The following is a 23,657-nucleotide window of genomic DNA, read 5'->3' as shown; positions in this document are numbered from 1 at the left end:
GAGAGTAAATGGAAAAGAAATTTAGAAATGAAGGTTTCTAGACTGGGGGGAAAAAAAGGCCTCCAGAAGAGAGTAGGTTTTGAGCTTTGAAGAAGGCCAGAAAAGCTAACAGTCAGAGGTGAGAAGGGTGGGCATTCCCGGTATGGGGTCAGCCTGGGTAAAGGTATAGAGTCTGGAGATAGAGTGCTACGTCCAAGAAACAGTAAGTGGGTCAGTGCATCAGGATGGTGGGATGTGGGAGGGAAGTAAAATCTAAAAAGACTGGAAACGTAGGAGGGAGCCAGGTCGGGAAGGGCAAACGCAAGACTTTAGGTTGAATATTGGAAGTAACAGGGAACCACTGGATTTGGGTCCTGCTCTGTGACCCTGGGCAAGTCACTTAACCCTTCTCAGCCTCAGTTTCCCCACCTGTAAAGTGGAAATAATAATAATGCCTACCTCCCAGGGTTGTTGTGAGGCTCAAATGAGCTAAACCTATGTAAAAGGCTTTGCAAAGATGGTGCCTCCTATGTGCCAGGCACTGTGCTAAGCACTTTATAAATGTGACCTCATTCGATCCTCACAACAGCTCTGGGAGGCAGGTGTTGTTATTACCCTCATGTCACAGATAAGCAGCTGAGCCAGACAGCAGCTAAGTGACTTGCCCAGGGTCACACAGCTCCGGTCTGAGGTCACATTCGAACTCAGGTCTTTCTGATTTCAAGCCCAGCACTTTATCCATTGCATCACATTATTATTATTAGCCAACAGCAAAGTAGAAATAGTGATCAAATGAAGCAAATGCTCTATGTTCTAAGAATATAAGAATAAGAAAGCTAAAACTATTTGCTTAGAAATTATGTAGCTCTTATTCAGGGATAAATAATCAAAGGAAATGAACAGGCAGTTTTTAGACAAAGAAATGAAAGCTATCTACAGTCACATGAAAAAATGCTCTAAATCACTATGGATTAGAGAAATGCAAATTAAAACAGCTCTGAGGTACCACATCACACTATCAGATTGGCTAATATGACAAAACAGGAAAATGGTAAACGTTGGAGAAGATGTGGGAAAATTGGAACACTAATGCATTGTTGGTGGAGTTGTGAACTGATCCAACCATTCTGGAGAGCATTTTGGAACCATGCCCAAAGGGCTGTAAAACTGTGCCTATCCTTTGACCCAGCAATAGCGCTCCTAGGTCTGTACCCCAAAGAGATCACAGGAAAAGGAGAAGGACCTATCTGTACAAAAATATTTATAGCAAGACTTTTTGTGGTGGCAAAGAATTGGAAATTGAGGGGACGCCCATCATTTGGTGATTGGCTGAACAAGTTGTAGTATAGGATTATGATGAAATACTCCTGTCCTATAAGAAATGACAAGCAGGATGCTCTCCAAAAAACCTGAGAAGACTTACACAGCGTGAAGTGAGCTGAACCAGAACATTGTCCACAGTAATGACAATATTGTACAATAATCGAGTGAATGACTTAGCTCTTCTCAGCAACACAATGATACAAGACAGATCTGAAGGACTCAGGGAAAAATGCTCTCCATCTCCAGAGAAAGAACTGATGGAATCTGAATAAAGACTGAAGCTTATTTTTTTTTGCTTTCTTTATTATTCTTGGTTTTTTTTTTATGTCTGTGTTTTCTTTCTCAACATGGCTAATATGGAAATGTTTTGGATGACTGTGCATGTATAATCTATATCAAATTGCTTGCCTTCTCAAGGAGGTGGGGGAGAAGAGGGGAAGGGACAGAGGGAGGGAGAGAGGGAGAGAATCTGGAATTCAAAATTTTTAACAACTAATGCTAAAAATGTTTTGTTTACATGTAATTGAGAAAAAAAGAAATTAAATGTGGAATGAATGAAATGATAAAAGAAAACATCTCATTTAGGGGTCCTTGAGATAATATATCTCTTATTGTGTGTTTTTAAATTTGTTCTTTAAATTTTTTTTTCAGTTGGCAAGCATTTTTCTCCTCCCCACCTGCAAACCCCTCCCAAAAAAGTTGCTTTTTTTTTCTTTTTTTGCAAGGCTTAAATGACTTGCCCAGGGTCACATAGCTAGTAGGTGTCAAGTGTTTGGTCTGAGACCGGGTTTGAATTCAGGTCCTCCTGACTCCAGGGCTGGTGGTCTATCCACTGCACCACCTAAGCTGCCACAGAAAAAAACTCTTGTAGCAAAAGATGTAGGCAGGCAAAATACACCTGACACTTGCCTCATCCACAAAGGTAAATCTCATCCTGCACCTGGATTTGGTCACCTCTCTGGATGGAGGGGGGTAGTTCTCCGGAATCAGGGCTCCTTGCCTGGATCAGAGTTCTCAAGTCTTTCTCCTCCTTTCAGTTAACAAGCATCTACCCTCTCTCCCTTTCATCTCCCCTTCTTCCCTATTCGGGGGATAAAAAAAGGAAAACTTGTAACGTTAAGTGCAGTCAAGCCAAACCCATACCCACACTGAGCACATCCCTGTTCCAGAGCACTTGTCCCGGTCAAGTGCCCGCAGACTGAGTTGATGATCTTGGGCTAGAAAGCTGAACCCCTGTAATGTCACTGAGCGGTTTTTCACTCACTGTCTGTGACCCCATCTGGGGTTTTCTTGGCAGAGATACTGGGGCGGTCTGCCATTTCCTTCTCCAGCTCATTTTACAGATGAGGAAACCGAGGCAAACAGGATTAAGTGACTTGCCCAGGGTCACACAGCCAGTACGAGTTTAGGCCAGTCAGGTCTTCCTGACTCCGGGAGAGGCATTCTACTCGCTGCAGCGCCACCTAGCTGCCCCTCAACTCCTGTCATTTCTCCTTTATTTTGGCTCTCTAGGGAGCACTGCCTTCTTTTGTTCGAGAAGCTGAGGGAGGAGCCAGACTGGGCTGCTTCTCCCTCCTCCCCCATCTTAGCCAGTCTCTGCTATGTCCCATCTTAGACTAAGACTATTAGAATTCTGAGTTGTTTCCTTATGACTGGAGATAAACCTTCTGTCCTGGTCTGTGACCTTTCTTTGTAGATCTGTAGCCAGAAATGAGCGTGTCTACTCCCCGTGGAAAGATAGTCAGCGCTTAGCGGGCGTGGGGCTTTGTGCCAGTGAAGAAGCTCCCCAGTGATTTTTGGAAATATTAATAAATATCTATCTCAGTCTAATATTAATACTTAATATATTAATAGTTATTAATATATAATGATATATTATTGGTTATCCATACATATTAATATATAATAACATATATCAACAGTTATCTACGTTCCTCTAATGGAAGTGAACCCTAAACACGACTAGAAGACTGATTATTTCTTCCACAGATCAACTCTACACCCCTGGGTTTGACATTTCAAGACCATGTGGAGTCAGAGGACCCAGGTTCAGATCCTGCCTCTGCCACTTACTCCCTGTGTGACCTTGGTCAAGTCATTGCCTCCCTGGATCTCAGTTTCCCCATCTGTAAAATGAAGTTAGGAGGTGGTTTCCAGCTTTAGAGATGTTATCCTGCAACCCGGGCTGTGTTTCCAGGCTTATTCCCTGTGATTCTCCATGTCCTCTATGGCACTCAGCCCTGCTGGCCTCCTTACAAGCTCCCCTACCTCCAAGTTTTCACACTGGCTCTTCCTCTTAAATGTCAGTGTGCTGGAGTCAGCAGTAAAAAGAAAGGCGGCCTCTGCCCTCAGGGAGCTTACGTTCTAATGGGACAGACAATAGACAAAGGCGGGCTGAAGAGTAGGAGAGGAGAGCAGGGGAATGGGAAGGAACCCTTGCAAGGACGTGGCAGAGAACGTTGGCCAAGTTAGGGCTGGAGCCTGGAGAGGAAAGAAGTCGCGGCTGGCCTGGCTTTCTTTAAAATGGGCATTCTGGGAGGAACTGATCAATCGGCAGAAGGGGCTGCAGGGTCTGCGTGAGCTTGTGAGAGAACTGCTGTCCCACGGGGGAGAAGAGAGGGAGACACAGGAGTGGAGTCCAGAGAGAAATTGGCTAATTTCAGGCCACACAACCAATTACTGGCAGAGTCCAGAATAGAACCCAGGGTTCCTGATTCCCAGCACTGAACCTTCTCTGCTGCATCAACTTACCTCCTCCCCAAAGTTTTTCCCTTTCAAGGGCAAGTCCCAGGACCCCCAGGAAAGATCCCTGTGCTGGCGTCTGCGCTCTTCCACTAACTCCTGGGCACCATCGGCTAGTCCCTTTCCTTCTCTGTCCCGAGACTCCTCAGCTTGAAAACAGAGACAACGATCCCATCCTGCCCGATCACATTCCACTGGGATATGCCCTCTCAAGCTGTGGCCCCCAAGAAAACGATCACCCAACGTCCTATGGGTCTACAGTCTCAAAAAGCACCCATCGGCATTGTCAGCCAACCAGCTCAAAGCGCAAGCATTTACTGGAACATCATACAAAGCAGTCGTAAAGCAGAACGCCCAGAAACCTGGGGCCCGCTCTCCACGAGTACACCAGCATCGTGCGGGAAGAGTGGACACACACGCCTGTGGCCAGGACCCCTGTGAGGAGGGACAACTTGTGCTCTGTCGTGGCAGATGTCTTCCTGGTGTTGGCATTGACCTTGGTCTCATAGTACCCCGCCGACTCTCCTGCCCTGGCCGCTGCGGGGTGCCGCTGCCTTGGACTGAATGCTGCTTGACCCGGAGTGACCGCTGCTTCCAGTTATTAGCTGGCCTAGGGTGCTGCTATGTCCTTTCACGAAGAAGTGGAGACCCTACCATGGGATCAGAAGGAGTTTGGGATCTGCAAAACAAAACCCAAGCCCCAGACCCCAGACTCTCAATTTCTCTCCCCACCTTTGCAGCCGGACTCAGCCTTGTGCTTCTGCTGTATGGCTAATGAATGGAGGGGAGGGGGGAGAAATCCCGCCCCATCCTTATTGTACTTTCTAAAAGACATTCGAGGATATGTGAAGAGTTAACTCCAGACCTGACCTTTTCTGTTTGACTCTGCTAAGCAGGGTGTACTGTTATTTACATACCACCCAGGGCATGCAATTGCCTTCAAGTGATATGCAATGCAATTTTCTTAGGTTGCTTATATCCTGTTATCAGATCCTTTGGAAAACTCCTTAATTGGACCACAGGCTGCTCTGATTAACCTCCTTTACTTGCACAAAATAAATACAAGGTGAGCTCAGGGCAGAGGGAGACGTGAGCAGTTGAAGGCTTCAGAAGAGGCTTTTTGTAGTAGGTTCACTTGAGCTGAGCAGCAAAGGAAGCTGGGAATTCTAAGAGAAAGAAGTAAAGGGGGAGGGCATTTACAGAGGTGGGAGGACAAAGGCACCTATGGGAGACGGATGCTGTGGGTGCCTTATTGATCCCTGGCCAAGCATCAGGACTTCAGTGTCCTTTTGGACCAGGGAGCTCCCGATGCAGGCCACCAGGCCCTGCTTCTCTATTGGCTGCTCCAAAGTATTGGGAGGTCAAAACCCTAGTTCTCCTACTGCCCAGACACCAGAGAAAGAGAGTGAGCCCACTGCCTAAAACCCTTCGGGTGTTTGTACAGGAAATCTTTGTGTTATTGAGTCTCCTGGGTGTAGAACTTTACATTTATCAAGGTCACACAGCTAGGATGGCTCAGGTGTCCAGGCTCTCTGTCCCCAGGCTCCTCTCCCTTTCCTCACCGGCACTGACTCCAGGCAGCGTAGACCCTTTGTTGAAACAGCCCAGGGTCCAGAAGCCGTGTATCCTGCCTGCCCATTTCAGAAAGGACACTGACAAGCCGGAGAGTGACCGGAGGCGGGCAGCTGTGTTGGCGAAAGGCTTAAGGCCCCCCCCCACCCCACCCTGTGTGATGAAGAGCAGAAGGAACCAGGGACATTTGGGCTGGAGAAGAGGAAGCTGAGAAGACATGATTGCTGTCTTCAGCATGGCACATGATAGAATGGTAGATTTAGAGGTGCAAGGGCCCAAAAGGTCATGGAGTCTGACCCTCTAATTTTACAAATGAGGAAACCGAGGTACAGAAGGATTAGATTTGTGAGCAGAAGATGCAAAGGAACAGATTTCCACCTCCTGGCTTCCTACCAATCAGAGTCATTCTGCAGTGGAGTGGGAGGACTGTCATAGAAAATGATGGGTTCCCCTCAGTGACTGGCTGGTAAATGTTTAACAACTGGCTTCCCAAGAAAACATGACCACGACACACTTGTAAGTGTAATCTGCATTGTTAACATTTTCTCAATCATTTTCTTAAGTCTAGATAATCACAAAATGATAAATCAGTCTCTGATCTGTAGCACGTGTCAATCTCTGAGTATAAATAGTCACCTTGAAAATTCCTTCCAAGCTGTCTTCTAGCTCACCCCCAATTCTCCTTTGCTGGAGGGCTTCAAGCAAAGGACTGATGACCACCTGTCAAGAGGCTGTAGAGGAATATGTGTCCAGATAAGAGCTGGACTGGATGCCTTTGAGGTCACTTTCAGATCCGAGATGCTGGATTGTGGAGAAAGCTCTGGGTCTGGATTTGAATCCTGTCACAACCCACCTGTGTGACTTTGGGACAGTCCCTGTCTCTCTCTCGGCCCCAGTTTCCCCATATGTAAAATATTGGACTCAATGGCCTCTTCTAGTTCTAAACCCTATGACAGATGGACACCCAAGCACCCTTGCTGAATCTTCCTTCACCAGTCCCCTTCCCTTTGCTGCAAAACCAATTTAGAACACTAGAGGGTGCCAAAGAGCCTCTTTTATATATCCTATGGCAACGTTAAGAATGAATGATCTTTATTTAGGATTCTACCCACTGAGACAAACCCAGGAACTATGTGGACACAATTACAAAACACTTTTCACACAAATAAAGTCAGATCTAAATAATTGCTCCTGGGTAGGCCGAGCTAATATAATAAAAATGACAATTCTACCTAAGCTAATTTAGTTATTCAGTGTCATACCAATCAAACTACCAAAATATTATTTTACAGAGCTAGAAAAAATAATAACAAGGTCCATTTGGAAGAACAAAAGGTCCCGAATACAAAGGGAACTAATGAAAAGAAATGCATGGGAAAGTGGCCTGGCTGCTCCAAATGTTAAATTGTGTTATAAAGCAGCAACCATCAAAACTACTTGGTACTGGCTAAGAAATAGAATGGTGGATCAGTGGAATAGGTTAGGTATGCGAGACACAGTAGTCAATGAGTATAGTAATCTATTGTTTGATAAACCCAAAGACCCCAGCTTTCGGGAAAAGAACTCACTATTTGACAAAATCTGCTGGGAAAACTGGAAAAGAGTATGGCAGAAACTAGGCATAGACCAACATCTCACACCATATACCAAAATAAACTCAAAATGGGTTCAGGGGTTAGATATAAAGGCTGATGCTATAAGCAAACTAGGAAAGCAAGGAATAGTATACCTGTCATATTTGTAGAGAACAGAAGAATTTATGTCCAAACAGGAGATAGAGAACATTACGAAATACAAAATGGATAATTTTGATTACATTAAATTGAAAAGTTTTTGCACAAACAAAGCCAATGCAACCAAGATTAGGAAGGAAGTAGAAAACTGGGAAAGAATTTTTACAACCATTCTCTCTGATAAGGGCCTCATTTCTAAAATATATAGAGAATTAAGTCAAATTTGTAAGAATACAAGTCATTCCCCAATTGATAAATGGTCAAAGGATATGAACAGGCAGTTCTCAGGTGAAGCAATTACAGCCCTCTATAGTCATATGAAAAAATGCTCTAAATCACTATTGATTAGAGAAATGCAAATCAAAACAAATCTGAGGTACCGCATCACATCTATCAGATTGGCCAACATGACAAAACAGGAAAATGATAACTGTTGGAGAAGATGTGGGACAATTGGAACACCAATGCATTGTTGGTGGAGTTGTGAAATGATCCAGCCATTTTGGAGAGCACTTTGGAACTATGCCCAAAGGGCTATAAAAATGTGCATACCCTTTGACCCAGCGATAGCACTTTTGGGGCTGCATCCCAGAGACTGATCATAACAATGGGAAAAGGACCCACGTGTACCAAAATATTCATAGCAGCTCTTTTTGTGGTGGCAAAGAATTGAAAATTGAGAGGATGCCCATCAACTGGGGAATGGCTAAACAAGGCGTGGTATATGAATGTGATGGAATACTATTGTGCTATAAGAAATGATGAACAGGCTGACTTCAGAAAAAGCTGGAAAGATTTGTATGGACTGATGCTGAGTGAAGTGAGCAAACTTAGGAGAACATTGTACACAGTAACAGACATGTTGTGAGATGATCGACTTTGATAGACTTAGCTCTTTTCTGCAATACAATGATCTAAGACAATTCCAAAAGACTCATGATGGAAAATGCTGTCCACATCCAGAGAAAGAGTCTGAATGTAGAACAAAGCTTCCTATTTTCTCTCTTTTTTTTTTCTTTCTTGTGGTCTTTCCCTTTTGTTCTGATTCTTCTTTCAAAACATGACTAATGCAGTAATATGTTAATATGATTGTACATGTATAGCCTATATCAGATTGCTTGCCATCTTAGGGAGGGGTGAAGGGAGGGAGAAAAATTTGGAACTCGGGGCAGGTAGATGGTACAGTAGATAGAGCTCAGGCCTCAGAGTCAGGAGGACCTGAGTTCAAATCTGGCCTCATACACTTGACACTTACTAACTGTGTGACTCTGGGCAAATCACTTAACCCTGATTGCCTCACCGAAAAGCAAGAAAAACCAAAAGCAAAAAAAAAATTGGAACTCAAAATCTTATAAAAGTGAATGTTGAAAACTATCTTTATATGTAATTGGAAAAAATAAAATACTATTAAGTGGGGGGAAAGTAAAAAAAGATTTAAAGTATTTAATCTTCAGCTTCAGTATTTGACCTTCCAGTGAATAGCCTGCATTAATTTCTTTCTTTGTTTTTTCTTAATTCTCCTTCACTTTCTGTCATCACAGTGGTATCATCTACATAGATGAGATTGTTGATATTTCCCCTGACAACCTTAAATCTGGCTTTTTGATTCTTCCAGCCTGGCATTTTCTTGATGCTCTCTGCATACAAGTTAAATAAATAAAGTGACAATACCCAGCCTTGTCACACTCCTTTTCAATCTTAAACCAATCAGTCATTCCATGTTCGATTCTAACTGTTGCTTCTTGGCCCATATACAGGTTCCTCAGGAGGTAAGTAAGATGATCAGGGACTCCCACCTCTTGGAGGACTTGCCACATTCTGTTGTGATCCACACAGTCAAAGACTTTAGCGCAGTCAATGAAGAAGAAATAGATGTTTTCAGGAACTCTCTTGCTTTCTCCATAATCCTGTCAATGTTGGCAATTTGGTCTCCAGTTCCTCTGCCTCTTCAAAAACCAGCCTGCTCTTCTGGTGGTTCTTGGTTCTCATATTGCTGAATCTGAAGCATAACCTTGCTGACATGTAAAATGATCAAAACTGGTAATTTGAGTATTCTTTGCAATTGCTCTTCTTTAGGATTGGGATAAACTGATCTTTTCCAATCCACCGCTGAGTTTTCCATGTTGGGTGTATATTGAGTGCAACAATTTAACAGCATCATTTTTTTTTCCTTAGGATTTTAAGTAGCTCAAATGGAATTCCCTCACCTCCACTAGCACTATTAGTAGCAATGCCTCCTAAGGTCCATTTGACTTCTTTCTTCAGGATATCTGGCTCTAGATCAGTAACCATACCATTGTGGTTAACAGTGATGGTAAATTTTTCTTGTATAATTCTTTTGTATGTTCTTGCCACCTCTTCTTAAACTCTTCAGTTTTTGTTAAGTCCCTACCATTTTTGTCTTTTATCATGCCTATGTTTGCATGAAACATTCCCTTGATATTTCTAATTTTCTTGAAGAGATCTCTTGTCTTTCCCATTCTATGGTTTTCCTCTATTTCTTTACATTGATCATTTAAGAAAACCGTATCTCAACTTGCTATTTTCTGGAATTCTGCATTCAGATGGGGATATCTTTCCCTTTCTCCTTTCCCTTTCCCTTTCCTTCTTTCCTCAGCTCTTTGTAAGACCTTATCAGACAGCCATTTTGCTTTCTTGCTCTTCTTTTTCTTTGGAATGTGTTCTTGTTGCTGCTTCCTATACAATATTGTCAGCCTCTGTCCACAGTTCTTCAGGCACTCTATCTATTCCTTAAAACTATTTATCACCTCCATTTCATATCCATAAGGGATGGTATTTAGGTCACACCTATATGGAATAATAGTTTTCCCTACTTTCAATTTAAGTCTGAATTTTGTGGTAAGAAGCTCATGGGCTGAGCCACAGTCAGCTCCAAGCCTTGTTTTAACTAACTGTATCGAGCTTCTCCACCTTTGGCTGTAAAGCACATAATCAATCTGATTTCTATATTGACCATCTGGTGATGTCCATGTGTAGAGTGGCTTTTTGGGTTGTTGAAAAGGAGTGTTTGCTCTGACCAACGAGTTGTCTTGACAAAACTCTACTAGCCTCTGCCCTGCTTCATTTGGTACTCCAGGGCCACGCTTGTGTGCTATTCCAATTATCTTTTGATTTCCTATCCCCTGTGATGAATGTGACATCCTTTTTTTACTGCTATTTCTAGAAGATGTTGTAGATCTTCGTAGAGGTGATCAACTTTGGCCTCTTTGGCATCAGTGGTTGGAGCATAGACTTGTATTACTGTGATGGTAAATAGTTTGCCTTGGATTCAAACAGAGAGTGTTCAGTCATTTTTGAGATTTTACTCCAGTATTGCTTTCCTCTCCCTTTTATTGACCACAAGGGCTACTCCATTTCTTCTAAGGGACTCTTGCCCCCATAGTAGTATATTTAGTGATTACTCAAGTTAAATTCACCCATTCCTGTCCACTTATGTTCACTGAAACCCAAGGTGTTGATGTTTAATCTTTCCATCTCCTGTTTGACCACATCTAGCTTACCTTGGTTCATAGATCTTACCTTTCAGGTTCCTATGCTTCGGACTTTACTTTCTTCACCAGATGCATCCAGAGCTGAGCTTCCCTTTGGCTTTGGCCCAGCTGCTTCCACTATGACCCGTCCATCTAGGGCAATGCTACATGGCTCGGCTCATCATTTCATTGAGATAACAAGCTCCTCTGCCATGACCAGGCAGTGATCCAGGAGGGGAAAATGGGAGGGGGTGCTCTAGACGGCCTCTGAGATCACTTCCAGCTCTAAATCTGTTATCCTATGAGGTGATACTTGAGCCTGGCCTTGAATGACCTTCAGGACTTAAATGTTTTAAATGCTAAACTTATTAACTATTGTCAAAAGCAAACGTTCAGACATGCAAACAATTGAAACTAACACAACCATCCATGAAACCATTGGAGCCTCAAGATTTCAGCTGGCAAAAGCAGGGGTAAGTTGGAGGGAAGGAGAAAGGGCTGGATGTGCTCAAGGGAGGGAGGAGAGGTAGAAGTCGACCCTCAGGGCATCTGAGCTTCTGGCAAGGGATTGATTTCAGCAGACTGGGGGAAAGATCTATCTCCCTATCTTGTGGTTGATATGCAGTCCTATCTGACTCTCAAGGACCCCACTGGGGGTTTTCTTGGCAGAGATACTGGAGCGGTTTGCCATTTCCTTTTCCAGCTCATTTTACAGACAAGGAAACTGGGCCAAACAGGGTGAAGTGACTTGCCCAGGGTCACACAGCTAGTAAGTGTCTGAGGCCACATTTGAACTCACTGACTCCAGGCCCAGCACTCTATCCACTGTGGTGCTACCTAGCCGCCCCATCTAATTATATCATCTATTTATTTTCCTATCTATACAGCTATCTACCAATCATCTGCCTGCCTGCCCGCCTGTCTGTCTGTCTGTCTATCAATCATCCATCCTAGAATCCCATTTGTAGAACTGATGGTTGACTCCTCTGAGGTAATATCAGAGAACAGGATTTCTCAGAGCCAGGGAAACAAGTTTTGTCTAAGCTTGGGACTGGGAGGAATCCAGACTAGGCACTTAGCTCCTGAGTGGGGAAAGGGGTGGCTCAAGCACCTTAGCTAAAGCTGGGCCAAGGGGAGGGACCAGAATCTCTCAGCTCCATGGATGGAAAGAAGGGAGGGGAATAATGGAGGTCCTGGACTTCCAGTCTCAGGGAACCGTAGGACCAGGGTCTCTTGGCTTGAGTTTGGGAAATGGTGGGGATCGAGGGCTTAGTCCCGGGCTGCAGAGAGTCAAGAGATGCTTGGACTTTCAGTATAAAGCTTGGGATGGAGTGAGGAGGCTCAAGAGAGGGCCTGTTCAAATTTCTTGTCCCTGCGCCCTCAGCGCCAGGTGCGGTACCTTGCCCAGGCAGGAGCTTCTTAAATGCCTATGGGATAGGATTGGCCTGGGCCCTTCAGCTGCAGCCTGGGAGCACTGGAGGGCATAGGGTTGATCTACTCAAGGCTAGGGGGATTTGGGAGAGAAGAATCAGGATCTCTTATCTCCAGGCTCAAGAATGTTGGGAATTACGACTGTAGCTCCAGGCTGGGGGTATTTGGAGAGGACTGGAATGTCTCAGCTCCAAGCTCCACAGCCTCTGAAGTCCCTTTCAGCTCTGGATCTGGGAACCTAGGAGCCTACAACTGAAACTTGGAATGGAGGGGCCAGGCTCTCTCCTCTCCAGATGCAGGGATTTGGGGTCCTTTGATTCCTGTTTCAGAGAGGTTTGGAGAGGGGGAAGAGGACAAGGTCTCTCAGTTCCAACTGGGAAGGCTGAGTGCAGGGGAGACAGAGGCCCCTTGGCTATAGGCTTAGATGGAGGCACCAGGATCTGAAAGTTAGGGATTGGGAGGGGCCAGGATTTCTCAGATTCAAGCTAGGAATGGTATGTGGAGAGGGGGGGGTGGTGTGGAGAGGGCAGGCAGCAGAGATCTTCTGTTCTAGCCCAAGGGAATTGGGGAAACCAGGATCTCTCAGCTTCAGGTTGGGAGATGGGGGATAGTGTCAGCCCAAGAGATTGGGGGCCTCTGGGTATCTCAAGTTCAAGGTGATGGTATTGGGGGCCCCAGGGTGTTTCTGCTCTAGCCTGAAAGGATGGGGCTTTAGGGATTCCAGTTCTAGCCTGAACTCTGGGTGACTCAACTGCAGGCCTGAGGATTGGGGGCCCTAGGCTCTGTCAGTTCTAACCTGGAGGAACTGGGGGGCTCTGGGTGTCTCAGCTCCAGGCTGGGGAGTTAGAGGGCCTCAGACGTGCTTCAGGCTCATCAGAAGCTCAGAGAGTAGGACCCGAAGGAGACTGGGAGGCAGGCGGCCACCCTGGCCCTGCTCCTGGCCTTGGCTTTGGCCGTAGCCGGCCAGTTCCCGGAGCCCGAGATGCCTGGGCGGGGCGGGGTGGGACGGGACGGGGCGGCCGCCAGCCAGGGCTGCGCGGAGGCCGGCCGCCGGTGGGCTCACTCGGGCTCGGGCTCGGGTCCCTCCCCCTGGCTCAGGCTCAGGAATCCGTGTCGTGTCCGGGGCGGGCTGGGGGGCGGGGGGCGGCCGCTTCCTGGGGCTGCTTGTCCAGGGAGCGGAGCCTCGCCAAGCTCACAGGCTCAGAGCAGCCCGGAGCCCCGGGGGCCGCGGGGGGTGGGCTCGGGGTCGCTCCAGCCTCAAGTAAGTGTTGCGAGCCCGGGGGGGGGGGCTGGGAGCTCGGACGCCAGGGCCCCCGCTGAGCGGAAACTGCCGACTCAGCGGAATGGCCGATGGGGGGGGGGAGGGGAGAGTTGGAAAGTTTGGGGACGTGAAGATAAGCCTGAGCCCCCCTTCCCTTGGCCCTGGCTAGGAGTCCCCAGCCCTCTTGGAGCCCAAACTGCGGGAGGAGGGGCACGATGATTCCGGGAGGCCTGGGGCTGGGGGACTGAGGAGTGGGGTCGGTCCCACTTCCCCTGGGGGAGCCGGGGTGTAGGTTGACAGCAGGGGTCCTGTGCCTTCAGCTGCAAGGCACAAGGCTGAGGTCCGAGGGGAGAGATGGCAGTAGGGGACCAAAAAGGAGGTCAGCCACACTTCCTTCGGGTGAGCTGAGGGGCAGAGCAGCCTGGGGCCTATGGGAAGAATTGGGGGGGGAGGGGGCACACAGAACAGCTGGGTCGGGGTGGGGGGTGAAGAACAGCCTGGATTCAATGGGAAAGGCTGGGGAGGGGGCAAATAAGAGTCTCAATCGCCTGGGGAGTGGTGAGGGGCAGACCAGCTGGTCCTCTAGGGAGAGATGGTGGAGGAAACTGTGCTCCAAAGGGAGAACGAGGAACCATTACTCCACACTTCTGAGGAAAGGTTAGGAGCCCGATATATCATGGTTCTGTGGGAAGAACCTTCGTGGGGCATTGAAGGCTGGGGGGAAAGGAGACACACAAAATGCCTGGGGCTTGAAGGGAGAACCAGGACTGGAAGAGAGAGCTTGGTCTGGGGGCTAGGGAAGCCTAGAAGTAAGGTCCCCCCCCCATCCAGAAGGGGAACTGGGTCCAGGGAAGCAAGATGGCTGGGGCCTGGGAAGGGAGTAAGGGCTGGTGGATGTGGGCATGCAACTGGCCACGCTTCCCTTGGGAGAGCCAGGGCTGGACGTCTGGGGCTCGTGTGAGAGGAAGAGAGTCGGGACTGAGGCAGTGTGGGTGGGGTGCAGGATGCCTGGGACCTCAGGGAGAGTTGTGGCTTCATGGCTGAAGGGGCAGGACGAAGGGGTAGCGTCTGACTGGCTCCAGGCCTCAGCGGAGCCAGGTCCAGGTGAGGCTGAGGCGGGGCTCTCCTTCCTTGGCTCTAGGATGCCCCCTCTTGTCTTCTTTCTCCGAGGGCAGCTGCTACTGCTGCTGTTACTTCTGGGCACTGCATCTCCCCAGGACCCTGAGGAGCCGGACAGCTACATGGTGGGAAACCTGGAACTTGTGACATGCCTGAGGGGGTTGGAAAGAGGCAGCAGGAAACTGAGGGGGCTGGGGTAGACAAGAAAAAAAACACACGGGGTCCTGAGATGAGGTTGGAGGAAGGGGCAGGGGCAGGATTTGGGGAGGATCCTCACGATCTCCCAGCCAAGCTCAAAGGCGCTAAGGTCAGCTGGTATAGCTGACCAAGTGCTGGGCTTGGAGCTGCGAAGACCTGGGTTTGAATGTGCCTCTGATGCTGGCTTTGTGACCCTGGGCAAGTCTCTCCATCTCTCTGTGTCTCAGTTTTGACATCTGTAAAATGCAGGTAACAACTGCACGTGACCTAGAGGGTTCTTGGGAGAATCCAATGAGATAGTCTTTGCAAAGCACTTCGCAGACCTTAACACTAGAGTTTTCCCCCTCCCCCCATCCCTCCACCCAAGCCCAGTGACCAAGGCTTCTGACCCGGAATTAGAGCTTAGAGACTGACCTTGCCTCCTTCCTGCTGCTCTAGGAATGTACAGACGGCTACGAGTGGGACACAGAGAGTCAGCACTGTAAGGGTGAGTACGAGGTGGGGCCGGAGCCCGGAAGCTCCCCCCTGGGTGGAGAGGATGGAGGGCATGCTTCGGAGGGCTCCAAGATGAAGGCTCTGCTACTGGCCAGGGAAGGAAGCTTGGCATCACATAGTGCAGCCTCCGCATTTAGAGACCCCTTAGAACGGAGGCTGCAAGAAGAGGCGTGACTTGTCTAGGGTCCCCGAGGTAGCGGCCAGTGGCCAATCAGTTTCTCACTCTGCCTTCCTCGGTTGCCTTTTCCATGAAAGGGAGCCGATGAGAGAAGACTGACGCAGCAATCACTGCAGGGCTGTGGGGGGCTTGAGATGAGGGCGCCTGAGCCTTCATCTGATGTTACCAGAATGCGAGAGGCGAGGTGGGCTCACGGAGTGAGGAGCCTCCAAGTGTCCCCTGCTCAGCCACAGCAACCCCCTTGACTTCTCTGAGCCTGTTACTTTGTCTGGAAAAGGGGAATTCTAATCCTACCGACCTTTTGGGTGCTTGTGAAAAGCAATTGGCAAACCTTAAAGCATCATAGAATTAATCTTGTATTAAACACCTGCTACCTTGTGAGGCACTGGGAAAGCCCACGATCAACCAACACAATTCCTGCCCTCAGGGAGTTTATATTCTAACGGCCGATGGAGTGAGTCGTTACGCATAGAGACACTACACCCTGAAGAAAAGTCAGTGGGGATTAAGTGAATTGAAAGGATCTAAGGATAAGGTCCATGTATCTCTGAAGAATTTAGGAGTAATATAAAGTAACATCCAGGGAGGCTTCGGTAGGAGGCGGCCCTTGGGCTCAGCTTTGGAGGAAGCCAGGAGTCCTGAGAGCCAGAACAGCTCCTGTCCAGCCCCAGAAGGGGAGATGAAGGCCCAAGTTTGGGGGACATCCGCTAGATGACTTTGGCTCAAGGGAGGAGAATAATAGAGAATGTGACGGGAGAGGTAGGCGGGAGCCAGACTGCAGAGCATTTTCTGTTTTATCCCGGAGCACGCGGGAGTCATTGAGTATTTTTGAGGGGGGAAGTGACTGTCCTTTAGAAACATCACTTTTGGCATCTGTGTGGAGGATGGATTAGAAGACCTGGAGTCTGAGAGGTCAGTTAGGAGGCAGGACCTAAAATAAAGTGGTGGCTGTTGAAGGGAGAGAAGTGGGACAGAGGGGAGATGTAGTGGGGAAGTAGGGGATCGACCAGGCTTGTTAATTCGAGGAAAGGGAAGAGACAGGTTTGTGAAAGTCAGTGACTGGCTTGATGTCGTCCTCAACAGACAGAAGGAAGTTCGGAGGAGGGATGAGTTTGGGGGGAAATATGAGTTCCATTTTGGATTCGTTGGTTTCAAGAATTCGATGGGATACCCAGGAGTCCATGTCCAGCAGGCAGCATAATGGGGAAGTGGAGCTTAAGACCAGACATGTAGATCAATATGACCCTTCGATGGTTTTGATGCCACTTGGGCCCAGGGCCAGGTCAGTGCTTTCTGGCCTGTGACAGCTTCACCCCAAAGCCAACTGATTACTCAGAGATTCGAAGGTCAGGCTGATAGCACCTTGACTGGTCCTCTGGCCTTCTGCCCCAGACTTCTTTGGGGTCCTGGAGAATGTCCCCTCCTGGGCAGTGCTGCCAGCTGGACTTCCCTGGCCCCAGAGCAGCTCTGCCAGCCTAAGCTGAGTCACAACTAGGCATTGATAGCCATCCCCTCGTTCCTGGGGTCACAGACCTCTCTAAGCATGAGGTCATTTCTTGGGGTGGGGACGGTCAGTAGGGAATAGGTGGGGCTATTTCTAATATACAGGGTACTTGTGAACAGGCCTGGAGTTCAAGGCTTTGGTGGGGGGTCCTCCCTTGTAGCCCTGAGTTGAGTCAGTACTCAAGAAGGCAAGCAGTGAAAGAGACAAAGGTAGTCTCCAGCCTGAGACTGAAGAGCCCTGGAGCTCCTATGCAGAAATACAAGCCCCAGGAGGGCCAGCTCTCCCCCATGGGCCTGGTAGGAAGAGCCGCGAGCCAGAAGCCAGGAGGAACTGGGAAAGGCCTTTCTCTCGCCATGCCCCCCCCCCAATCCAGTGCCTCAGCCTCTCCCGCTGTGAGGTGGAGGGGGACAGACTAGATTTCTCCAGGGTTGCTCCCTCCTAGCTGGGTGGCCTTGGCATGGAGACTCACGGATTCCCCCAGTCTAAAGTGAGGACCACGTCACAGCCTCATCCCTCTGCCACTCCCTCCCGGAGGGTGGTCATCTCTCGGCGTGGTCCTCCTAAAGCTGTCAGAGTGCACCCTCCCTTCTTGGCTCTTTTTGGCTGGAGCTCTCTGAGCTGCCCCTCCTTGGCCAGCAATCTTCCTCTCCCACTCTGCCCACAGATGTGAATGAGTGTGAGACCATTCCTGATGCATGTAAGGGGGAGATGAAGTGTATCAACCACTACGGGGGCTACCTGTGCCTGCCTCGCTCAGCTGCTGTCATCAATGATGTCCATTCAGAGGGGGCCCCCCCTCCCCGGCCAAGGCCTCCCAGGCCTCCGGCCCCTGGTCCACCTCGACCCAACCCCTGCCCGCAGGGCTATGAGCCTGATGACCAGGACAACTGTGTGGGTGAGTGGGGGGGGGCGGGGATGGCTGTCCTCACTTGGAAGGATCGCCCCCAGCTACCCAGGGGGAGTGAGCAGCTTGGAAGGCGGTGCTGCCCTTTCTAGAACCGGGGAGTTTGTAAGGAGAGAGTGGGGAGTTCAGTTCCATGATGAATTTGAGATGCTTAGGGGGCAGCTGTCAGAGCTATGCATTCTTCATTGAACTTTGGTTGTTTGAAATTTTTATGTATTTTTTTAAGCAGAGACTTTTTTCATTCTTTTTGTTTCAGTTCCACATTCTCTCCCTCCTCTCCATACCCACTCTGCCATACCCATGTAGCACTCAGGGCTCCCCTCACACAGGGACCCACAGCCTGCTCCAGGCTGGAGGTGCTTGGTGGGCCGGCCCACCAGAGCATTTACTTTGCTTGGGCAACCTGTGTGCCATTGGCGAAGAGCAAATCTGGTGATAAGAGATTTCCCTTGTGCACACTTGTGGTACTCCCCTTTACAGGTTTTTTCCATTACTGGCCAGAGAGAGCCCATGTAAGGACCACCAGTGACCCAGGGAAACGTTCTGGGGGACACACATAGGGCACACATGTAAAGGGGCACACACCAGGAGCCCACGTGACCAAGGCACACATATGGAGGGACAGAGGGATAGGCCACGGGACTGCTTGCGGCGTCTGCCGACGCTGTAGAAATCCTCCAATATTATCAGTTGACTCTGTGGCTCTTTTCTGGGTGTCACACCCTCCATTACCGCCTTCGCCCGCCTCCTTCTCCATCCATGGGCGTCACACTTCTGCTCTCTTTGCTGGGGCTCTGCTGCTCTTGTGTCTGCCAAGCTCTTCTCTGCTACCATCTGTTGGCCTTCTGCTCCTCCTCTTCAGGGCCATCTGCCGCTCTCTTCGCTTCTGCTGGGGGGCAGAAATTAAATTCTCCCTCCTAAAGGAGGGCTACTTCTCCTTCAGTGCATAGTAGAGAGCTATTCTAGCCTAGCTAGAAAGTTAAAAAAAATAAAAAAAGCCTACTATCCCAGGCTAAGAGAGTCTCTTCTTTTTTTGAACTGCTGTAAACACCCAGTTCTGGGCCTTGGGCAACTATTTGAGTTGTGGCTGGACAATCCCCTTTCCCTTGTGCTTAATCCCGGATTATCACAGGAGCTCCAGCACTGGGTTTAAGGCTCATTTTAGTTCCCATAATGCTCCCTGATTGACAAGAAAATGAGTCTGAGGTCAAGAACAAAAGGGCCAGAGGGCCATTGCCCCGGCCACATTTTGGGCTTTATCTGCAAGCCGGAAAATGGCAGAGTTTGGGGTCTCAGAACCATTCAGTGGGGAGGGCCTCGGAGGTCATCCCTCATTTTATGGGTGTCCCTGATGGAGGTTTTGTAGCCGAGTGCAAGCATGGTGCAGTGTTCCCACATCTCAGTGGCTTTGAGGGAGGTGATCTGGTCTAAGGAGGGTCTCCGCTGGGCGAGGTCTAGCGGACTGGACGGCCATCCGCGTTGGCCAACCTGTGCTCTGACCCACGGCTGCCCTGGGGACACACCCTGTCTCTGACCTGCTTTTCCGGGTTCCAGACATAGACGAGTGCGACCTTGACCTCCATGACTGCCGTCCCAGCCAAGAGTGCCACAACCTGCCTGGCTCCTTCCACTGCTCCTGCCCTGATGGCTACAGAAAAGTGGGCTCCGAGTGCGTGGGTAAGTGAGACGCCAGAAGCCCAGATCCCTCCTCACCCCCCAGCCCCACCCCTGAAACTTCCTGCCCCCCGAAGGAGATGATCGAGGGCCGAAGCCCACCCTGACCTCCTTCGCTTGCTGTCCTACCACAACACCTGACCTCTGACCCCCAGACATAGATGAGTGTCGCTACCGCTACTGCCAGCATCGCTGTGTTAATGTTCCCGGCTCCTTCACCTGCCAGTGTGAGCCTGGCTTCCAGCTTGGGCCCAACAACCGTTCCTGCGTAGGTGAGACCGCCTGCGGGAAGGGGTGGCCGGCCAGGGTGGGTGGCAGGAGGGAACTGTGGCAGCCCGGCGGCCTGACCTTCTCAGCTGCGGCCTAGCCTGCGAACTGCCTGCATTGGGATGGAGGAGGCTGGGGCCCTGCTACTGAGGTACCCACCCTGGCTTCTGCCACCCCCAGATGTGAATGAGTGTGAGATGGGGGCACCCTGTGAGCAGCGATGCTTCAACTCCTATGGCACCTTCCTCTGCCGCTGTAACCAAGGCTATGAACTGCATCGGGACGGCTTCTCCTGCAACGGTGACTGGCCCCCCTTGGGTGATGGCTCTGCCCCAGGCCCTGCCCCCGAGGACACACAGGATAGGAATAGTGCTTGACTCCAGGATGTGGACTCAGTGCAGTAGGGAGAATGGCAGGGCTAGGAGGGCCCTCAGACCACAGAACATCAACACTGGGAGGGACCTTAGAACGCTGAATGTCAGGGCTGGAGTGGCCAGGAGAGCCCTTAGAACATGGAATGTGAGAACTGGGTGGCATCTTCAACACGAGAACCGGAGGGATCTTGGAGCATACAATGTCAGAGCTGGAACAATCTCAGAGCCCTTGGAGTCCAGGCCTTTTTGTCAATTAAAAAAAAAAAAGCCAGAATCCCAGTGAAAGGATGACATCTGTCCAGGGTCTTGCGGTCAGACAGTAGGGGACTGGTCTCCCAGAAGGCAGTCCAGTGTTGGGCAGACAGAGCAGTAGGTTTCACTCCCGCCCAATTCAATTGAACAAGCATGTATGAAGTGCACACGTCTGCTGGGCCTGCTCTGCCCATGGCCTCCTGGGGGGCCCTCATCTCGAGCTGCCTCCCTCAGCCCCTTGCTGGCTAGGAGTGTGGGCCGTTGTCCAATGTCGGCCTCACCCCGTGCGGGCCTCCAAGATCTCGGGAAATGTCCGTTGCCTGTATCTATGGACCCCAAGCTCTGCTGCCAGCTCCCTGCCTCCTGTACTTGAACTAAGTCAAGTCAATAATGGAGGGCTCTGGCGGGGCTTGAACTGTCAGGGAAGGCTTCCTGGAGATGGGCCCTGCCTCTGGGGCTCTTTCTAGGGCCCCATCTGTCGTGGTCCTGTTCCTCCTGCCCCGTGCCCCCAAGTCCCACAGATCCTCACCTGACCTCCCTCGTCCCCCCCCAGTCCAGCAGTCCCTCACCTGACCTCCCCCGTTCCCCCAGTCCAGCAGACCCTTTCCTGACCTCCCCTGCCCTTCCCAGGCCTGACTTCCTGTCCATCCCTCCTCTGTCCATCCTCTGCAGACATCGACGAATGCAGACATTCCACTTACCTCTGCCAATATCACTGCTCCAACGAGCCAGGCCGATTCTCCTGCCACTGCCCCCAAGGTTACCAGCTGCTGGGCACCCGCCTCTGTCAAGGTCTGCTGGGCTAGGGAAGCAGGGACACCTCGGGGGTCCGCATCTGGCTTCTAGGCCACCACTGACCTTTCACCCTTGGCAGACATAGACGAGTGTGAGTCCGGCGCCCACCAGTGCTCTGAGGGCCAGAGCTGCGTCAACTTCCACGGGGGTTATCGCTGTGTGGAGAGCAACCGCTGCTCGGAGCCGTACGTCCAGGTGTCTGACAAGTGAGTCCAGCCCAGGCAGCCTGGGTGCCTTCCCCACCCCCAAGCTTTCCCCGAGCCAGCTGAATAGAGACTATGGACCGCGAGCCGGGAGGTGAGATGGAGAGGCAGAGGCAGAGAGCGCCAGGTGCTCTCTAAGCGGTGGGGATTCAAACAGAAGAAGGAAGCCGGTCCTGCCCTCCGGGACTTCCGTGCCCGTGGGATGAGATGGGTGACTGATGGCTCTTGAGCCGTCTCCCTCGGAGCCAGGAGACTCCACGGGGCAGGAGGGCCAGAGGGGAGGCGTAGCATGGTGACATGGCTTGTCAGAGCTGAGAAGGGCAGCCATGCCCCCGGCCCATGGCGGGTCAGGAAGGGATCCCGGGTCTGGTGACCTCTGGTCCCCTAGGGTGGGCTGGAGGGAGCACAACTGTCGGTCCCCAGGGGGTGGAGGGTGGGGAGTGGATTCTGCTCCGCCTGGCCTGACCGCTTGCTCCCTGGTCCTCCAGCCGGTGCCTCTGCCCGGCGTCCGACCCTCGGTGCCGGGAGCAGCCGTCCTCCATCGTGCACCGCTACATGAGCATTGCGTCCGAGCGCAGCGTCCCTGCCGACGTCTTCCAGATTCAGGCCACCTCCGTTTACCCTGGGGCCTATAACGCCTTCCAGATCCGGGCTGGAAACCCCCAGGGAGACTTCTATATCAGGGTACGGTCCTGGCTGATGGGCAAAGCTGTCTGGGAGCGCCAGAGCAGGCCCACCAGGGAGGGGGGATGTCCTGTTGTGAGATCGCCAGCCTTTCCCTATCTGCTGGGGCCTGATCTCTCAGGCCAAAGACTCCCTCCCTTTCCATTCTCCCCTCAGAGAACTCAAGGCCCAGCCGGTAAACACACAGGCAGAATCCCCAACCCAGAGGGATAGAACACATCAGTGAAACAATCTGAGAACACAAGGCAGTTTCTGGCCCAGAATCTGAGCCCAGGGACTTTAGGAGGTTAAGACTGTTGTCTGGCACAGGAGCTGGGCCTTGAAGGATGAGTGGGCTAGTGGTAGCTGAGGAAGACGGGCCGTGAAGGCAGGCCAACCAACGGTCTCGGGAAGGATCACAGGTCTAGGGCTGGCTACTGAATCCAATTCGCCCGTTTTACAGATGAGCACACTGAGGCCCAGAGATATAAAGGAACTTGAGCCCTTTCCCCTCTGCCCCTCAGATAGCGAGTTGTGGGGGCAGGGCTGTTATCGGAAGAGTATCCCAGGGAGTCTGGACTCTGGTAGAGGGAAGCTGGAGGCCAAGGGATGGAAGGGCCTTAGAACACCAGAAGTCTGGGAAGGGCAGTGGAACCTTAGAACAGAGAATGGGCAACATTGAGCCCCGAGGGCTGGGCCGGGGGGGTCCTCTGCCCCAGGACTGTGGGAGGGGAGGGCTCCAGTCCCCCTGGTCTGAGCTCTGTCTTCCCTTACAGCAAATCAACAACATTAGCGCAATGCTGGTTCTCGCGAGACCCGTCACGGGGCCTCGAGAGTACGTCCTGGACTTGGAGATGGTCACCATGAACTCCCTCATGAGCTACCGGGCCAGCTCTGTGCTCAGGCTCACTGTTTTTGTGGGAGCCTATGCCTTCTAGGGGCCTGGGGGAGGGAAGGGGGGGGCTTCCCTGTGAAAACATCAGAAGCTGTTCGGGAATAGAGAAAAATCAATAAAAAGAGAAAAATCTGACAGGAGTGATGGGTGTGGGGACCCCACGGTGCGGAAGGAAAAACCAGACCCTCTAAGGATGACCAGACAGGGAAAGGGACTTGTCCAGGGACACACAGCTAGGAACAGACCAGGAAGGAGAAGCCAGGACCCTCCTACCCCATCCCTGGTCCTGTGGTTCTTCTGTTAGGGGCAGGCTCAGAAAAGCCCAGGTCTGTTCATCGCCGCAAGGGTGCCCCTTTCCCAGCTAAGCCCCAGCTTTGTTGCCAGAAGCAGGGGCCTCAGAGGAGGCCTTGCCTGACCCCCTTCAGCCACCCCCAGGCACTGGGCCTAGTCCAGGCGGACCCCCTGTGGGGATGAGAAGCATCTCAACAGCCAGCCTCTACATAGGTGCCTCATCAGTATTGTCCTCCAGGGGCCGAGAGGCCCAGGGATGGAGGGCAGCTCCGCGGCTCTGTCAGTGATCACCCACCCCCAGCGGACTCGACAA

General features: G+C 50.7%; 1 protein-coding gene across 3 annotated transcripts; it reads left to right on the top strand.

Annotated features, from left to right (window-relative positions):
• The first annotated feature begins 12,794 nt into the window (after positions 1 to 12,794).
• Positions 12,795 to 23,193, top strand: EFEMP2 (EGF-like fibulin extracellular matrix protein 2). Of its 3 annotated transcripts, none has more exons than XM_020968193.2 (11): positions 12,795 to 12,863; positions 14,674 to 14,776; positions 15,288 to 15,336; positions 17,691 to 17,921; positions 19,485 to 19,607; positions 19,760 to 19,876; positions 20,052 to 20,171; positions 21,170 to 21,289; positions 21,372 to 21,498; positions 21,984 to 22,179; positions 22,935 to 23,193. In XM_020968193.2, exons 2-11 carry the CDS (start codon positions 14,675 to 14,677, stop codon positions 23,094 to 23,096), a joined length of 1,347 nt encoding a protein of 448 aa, XP_020823852.2. In that variant the 5' UTR covers positions 12,795 to 12,863; position 14,674; the 3' UTR covers positions 23,097 to 23,193. The 3 variants fall into 3 exon arrangements, with proteins under 3 accessions (XP_020823852.2, XP_020823854.1, XP_020823851.2); XM_020968195.2 differs by lacking the exon at positions 12,795 to 12,863 and adding an exon at positions 13,421 to 13,532; XM_020968192.2 differs by lacking the exon at positions 12,795 to 12,863 and adding an exon at positions 14,110 to 14,189.
• The last annotated feature ends 464 nt before the right edge of the window (positions 23,194 to 23,657 follow it).

This window comes from Phascolarctos cinereus, unplaced genomic scaffold, assembly GCF_003287225.1.
Source record: "Phascolarctos cinereus isolate Bilbo 61053 unplaced genomic scaffold, phaCin_HiC Scaffold_9;HRSCAF=440, whole genome shotgun sequence".
NCBI lineage: Eukaryota > Metazoa > Chordata > Mammalia > Diprotodontia > Phascolarctidae > Phascolarctos > Phascolarctos cinereus.
This window is presented reverse-complemented; position numbering and strand designations above follow the sequence as displayed.

Excerpts from the sequence above, each read along its gene's own strand:
- EFEMP2 (XM_020968192.2), top strand. The coding sequence starts at position 14,125 with ATGGTGGAGGAAACTGTGCTCCAAAGGGAGAACGAGGAACCATTACTC. Across the intron at positions 14,190-14,673 it reads CTCCACACTTCTGAGGAAAG|GATGCCCCCTCTTGTCTTCT; the intron begins GTTAGGAGCCCG and ends CCTTGGCTCTAG. Across the intron at positions 22,180-22,934 it reads AGGGAGACTTCTATATCAGG|CAAATCAACAACATTAGCGC; the intron begins GTACGGTCCTGG and ends CTTCCCTTACAG.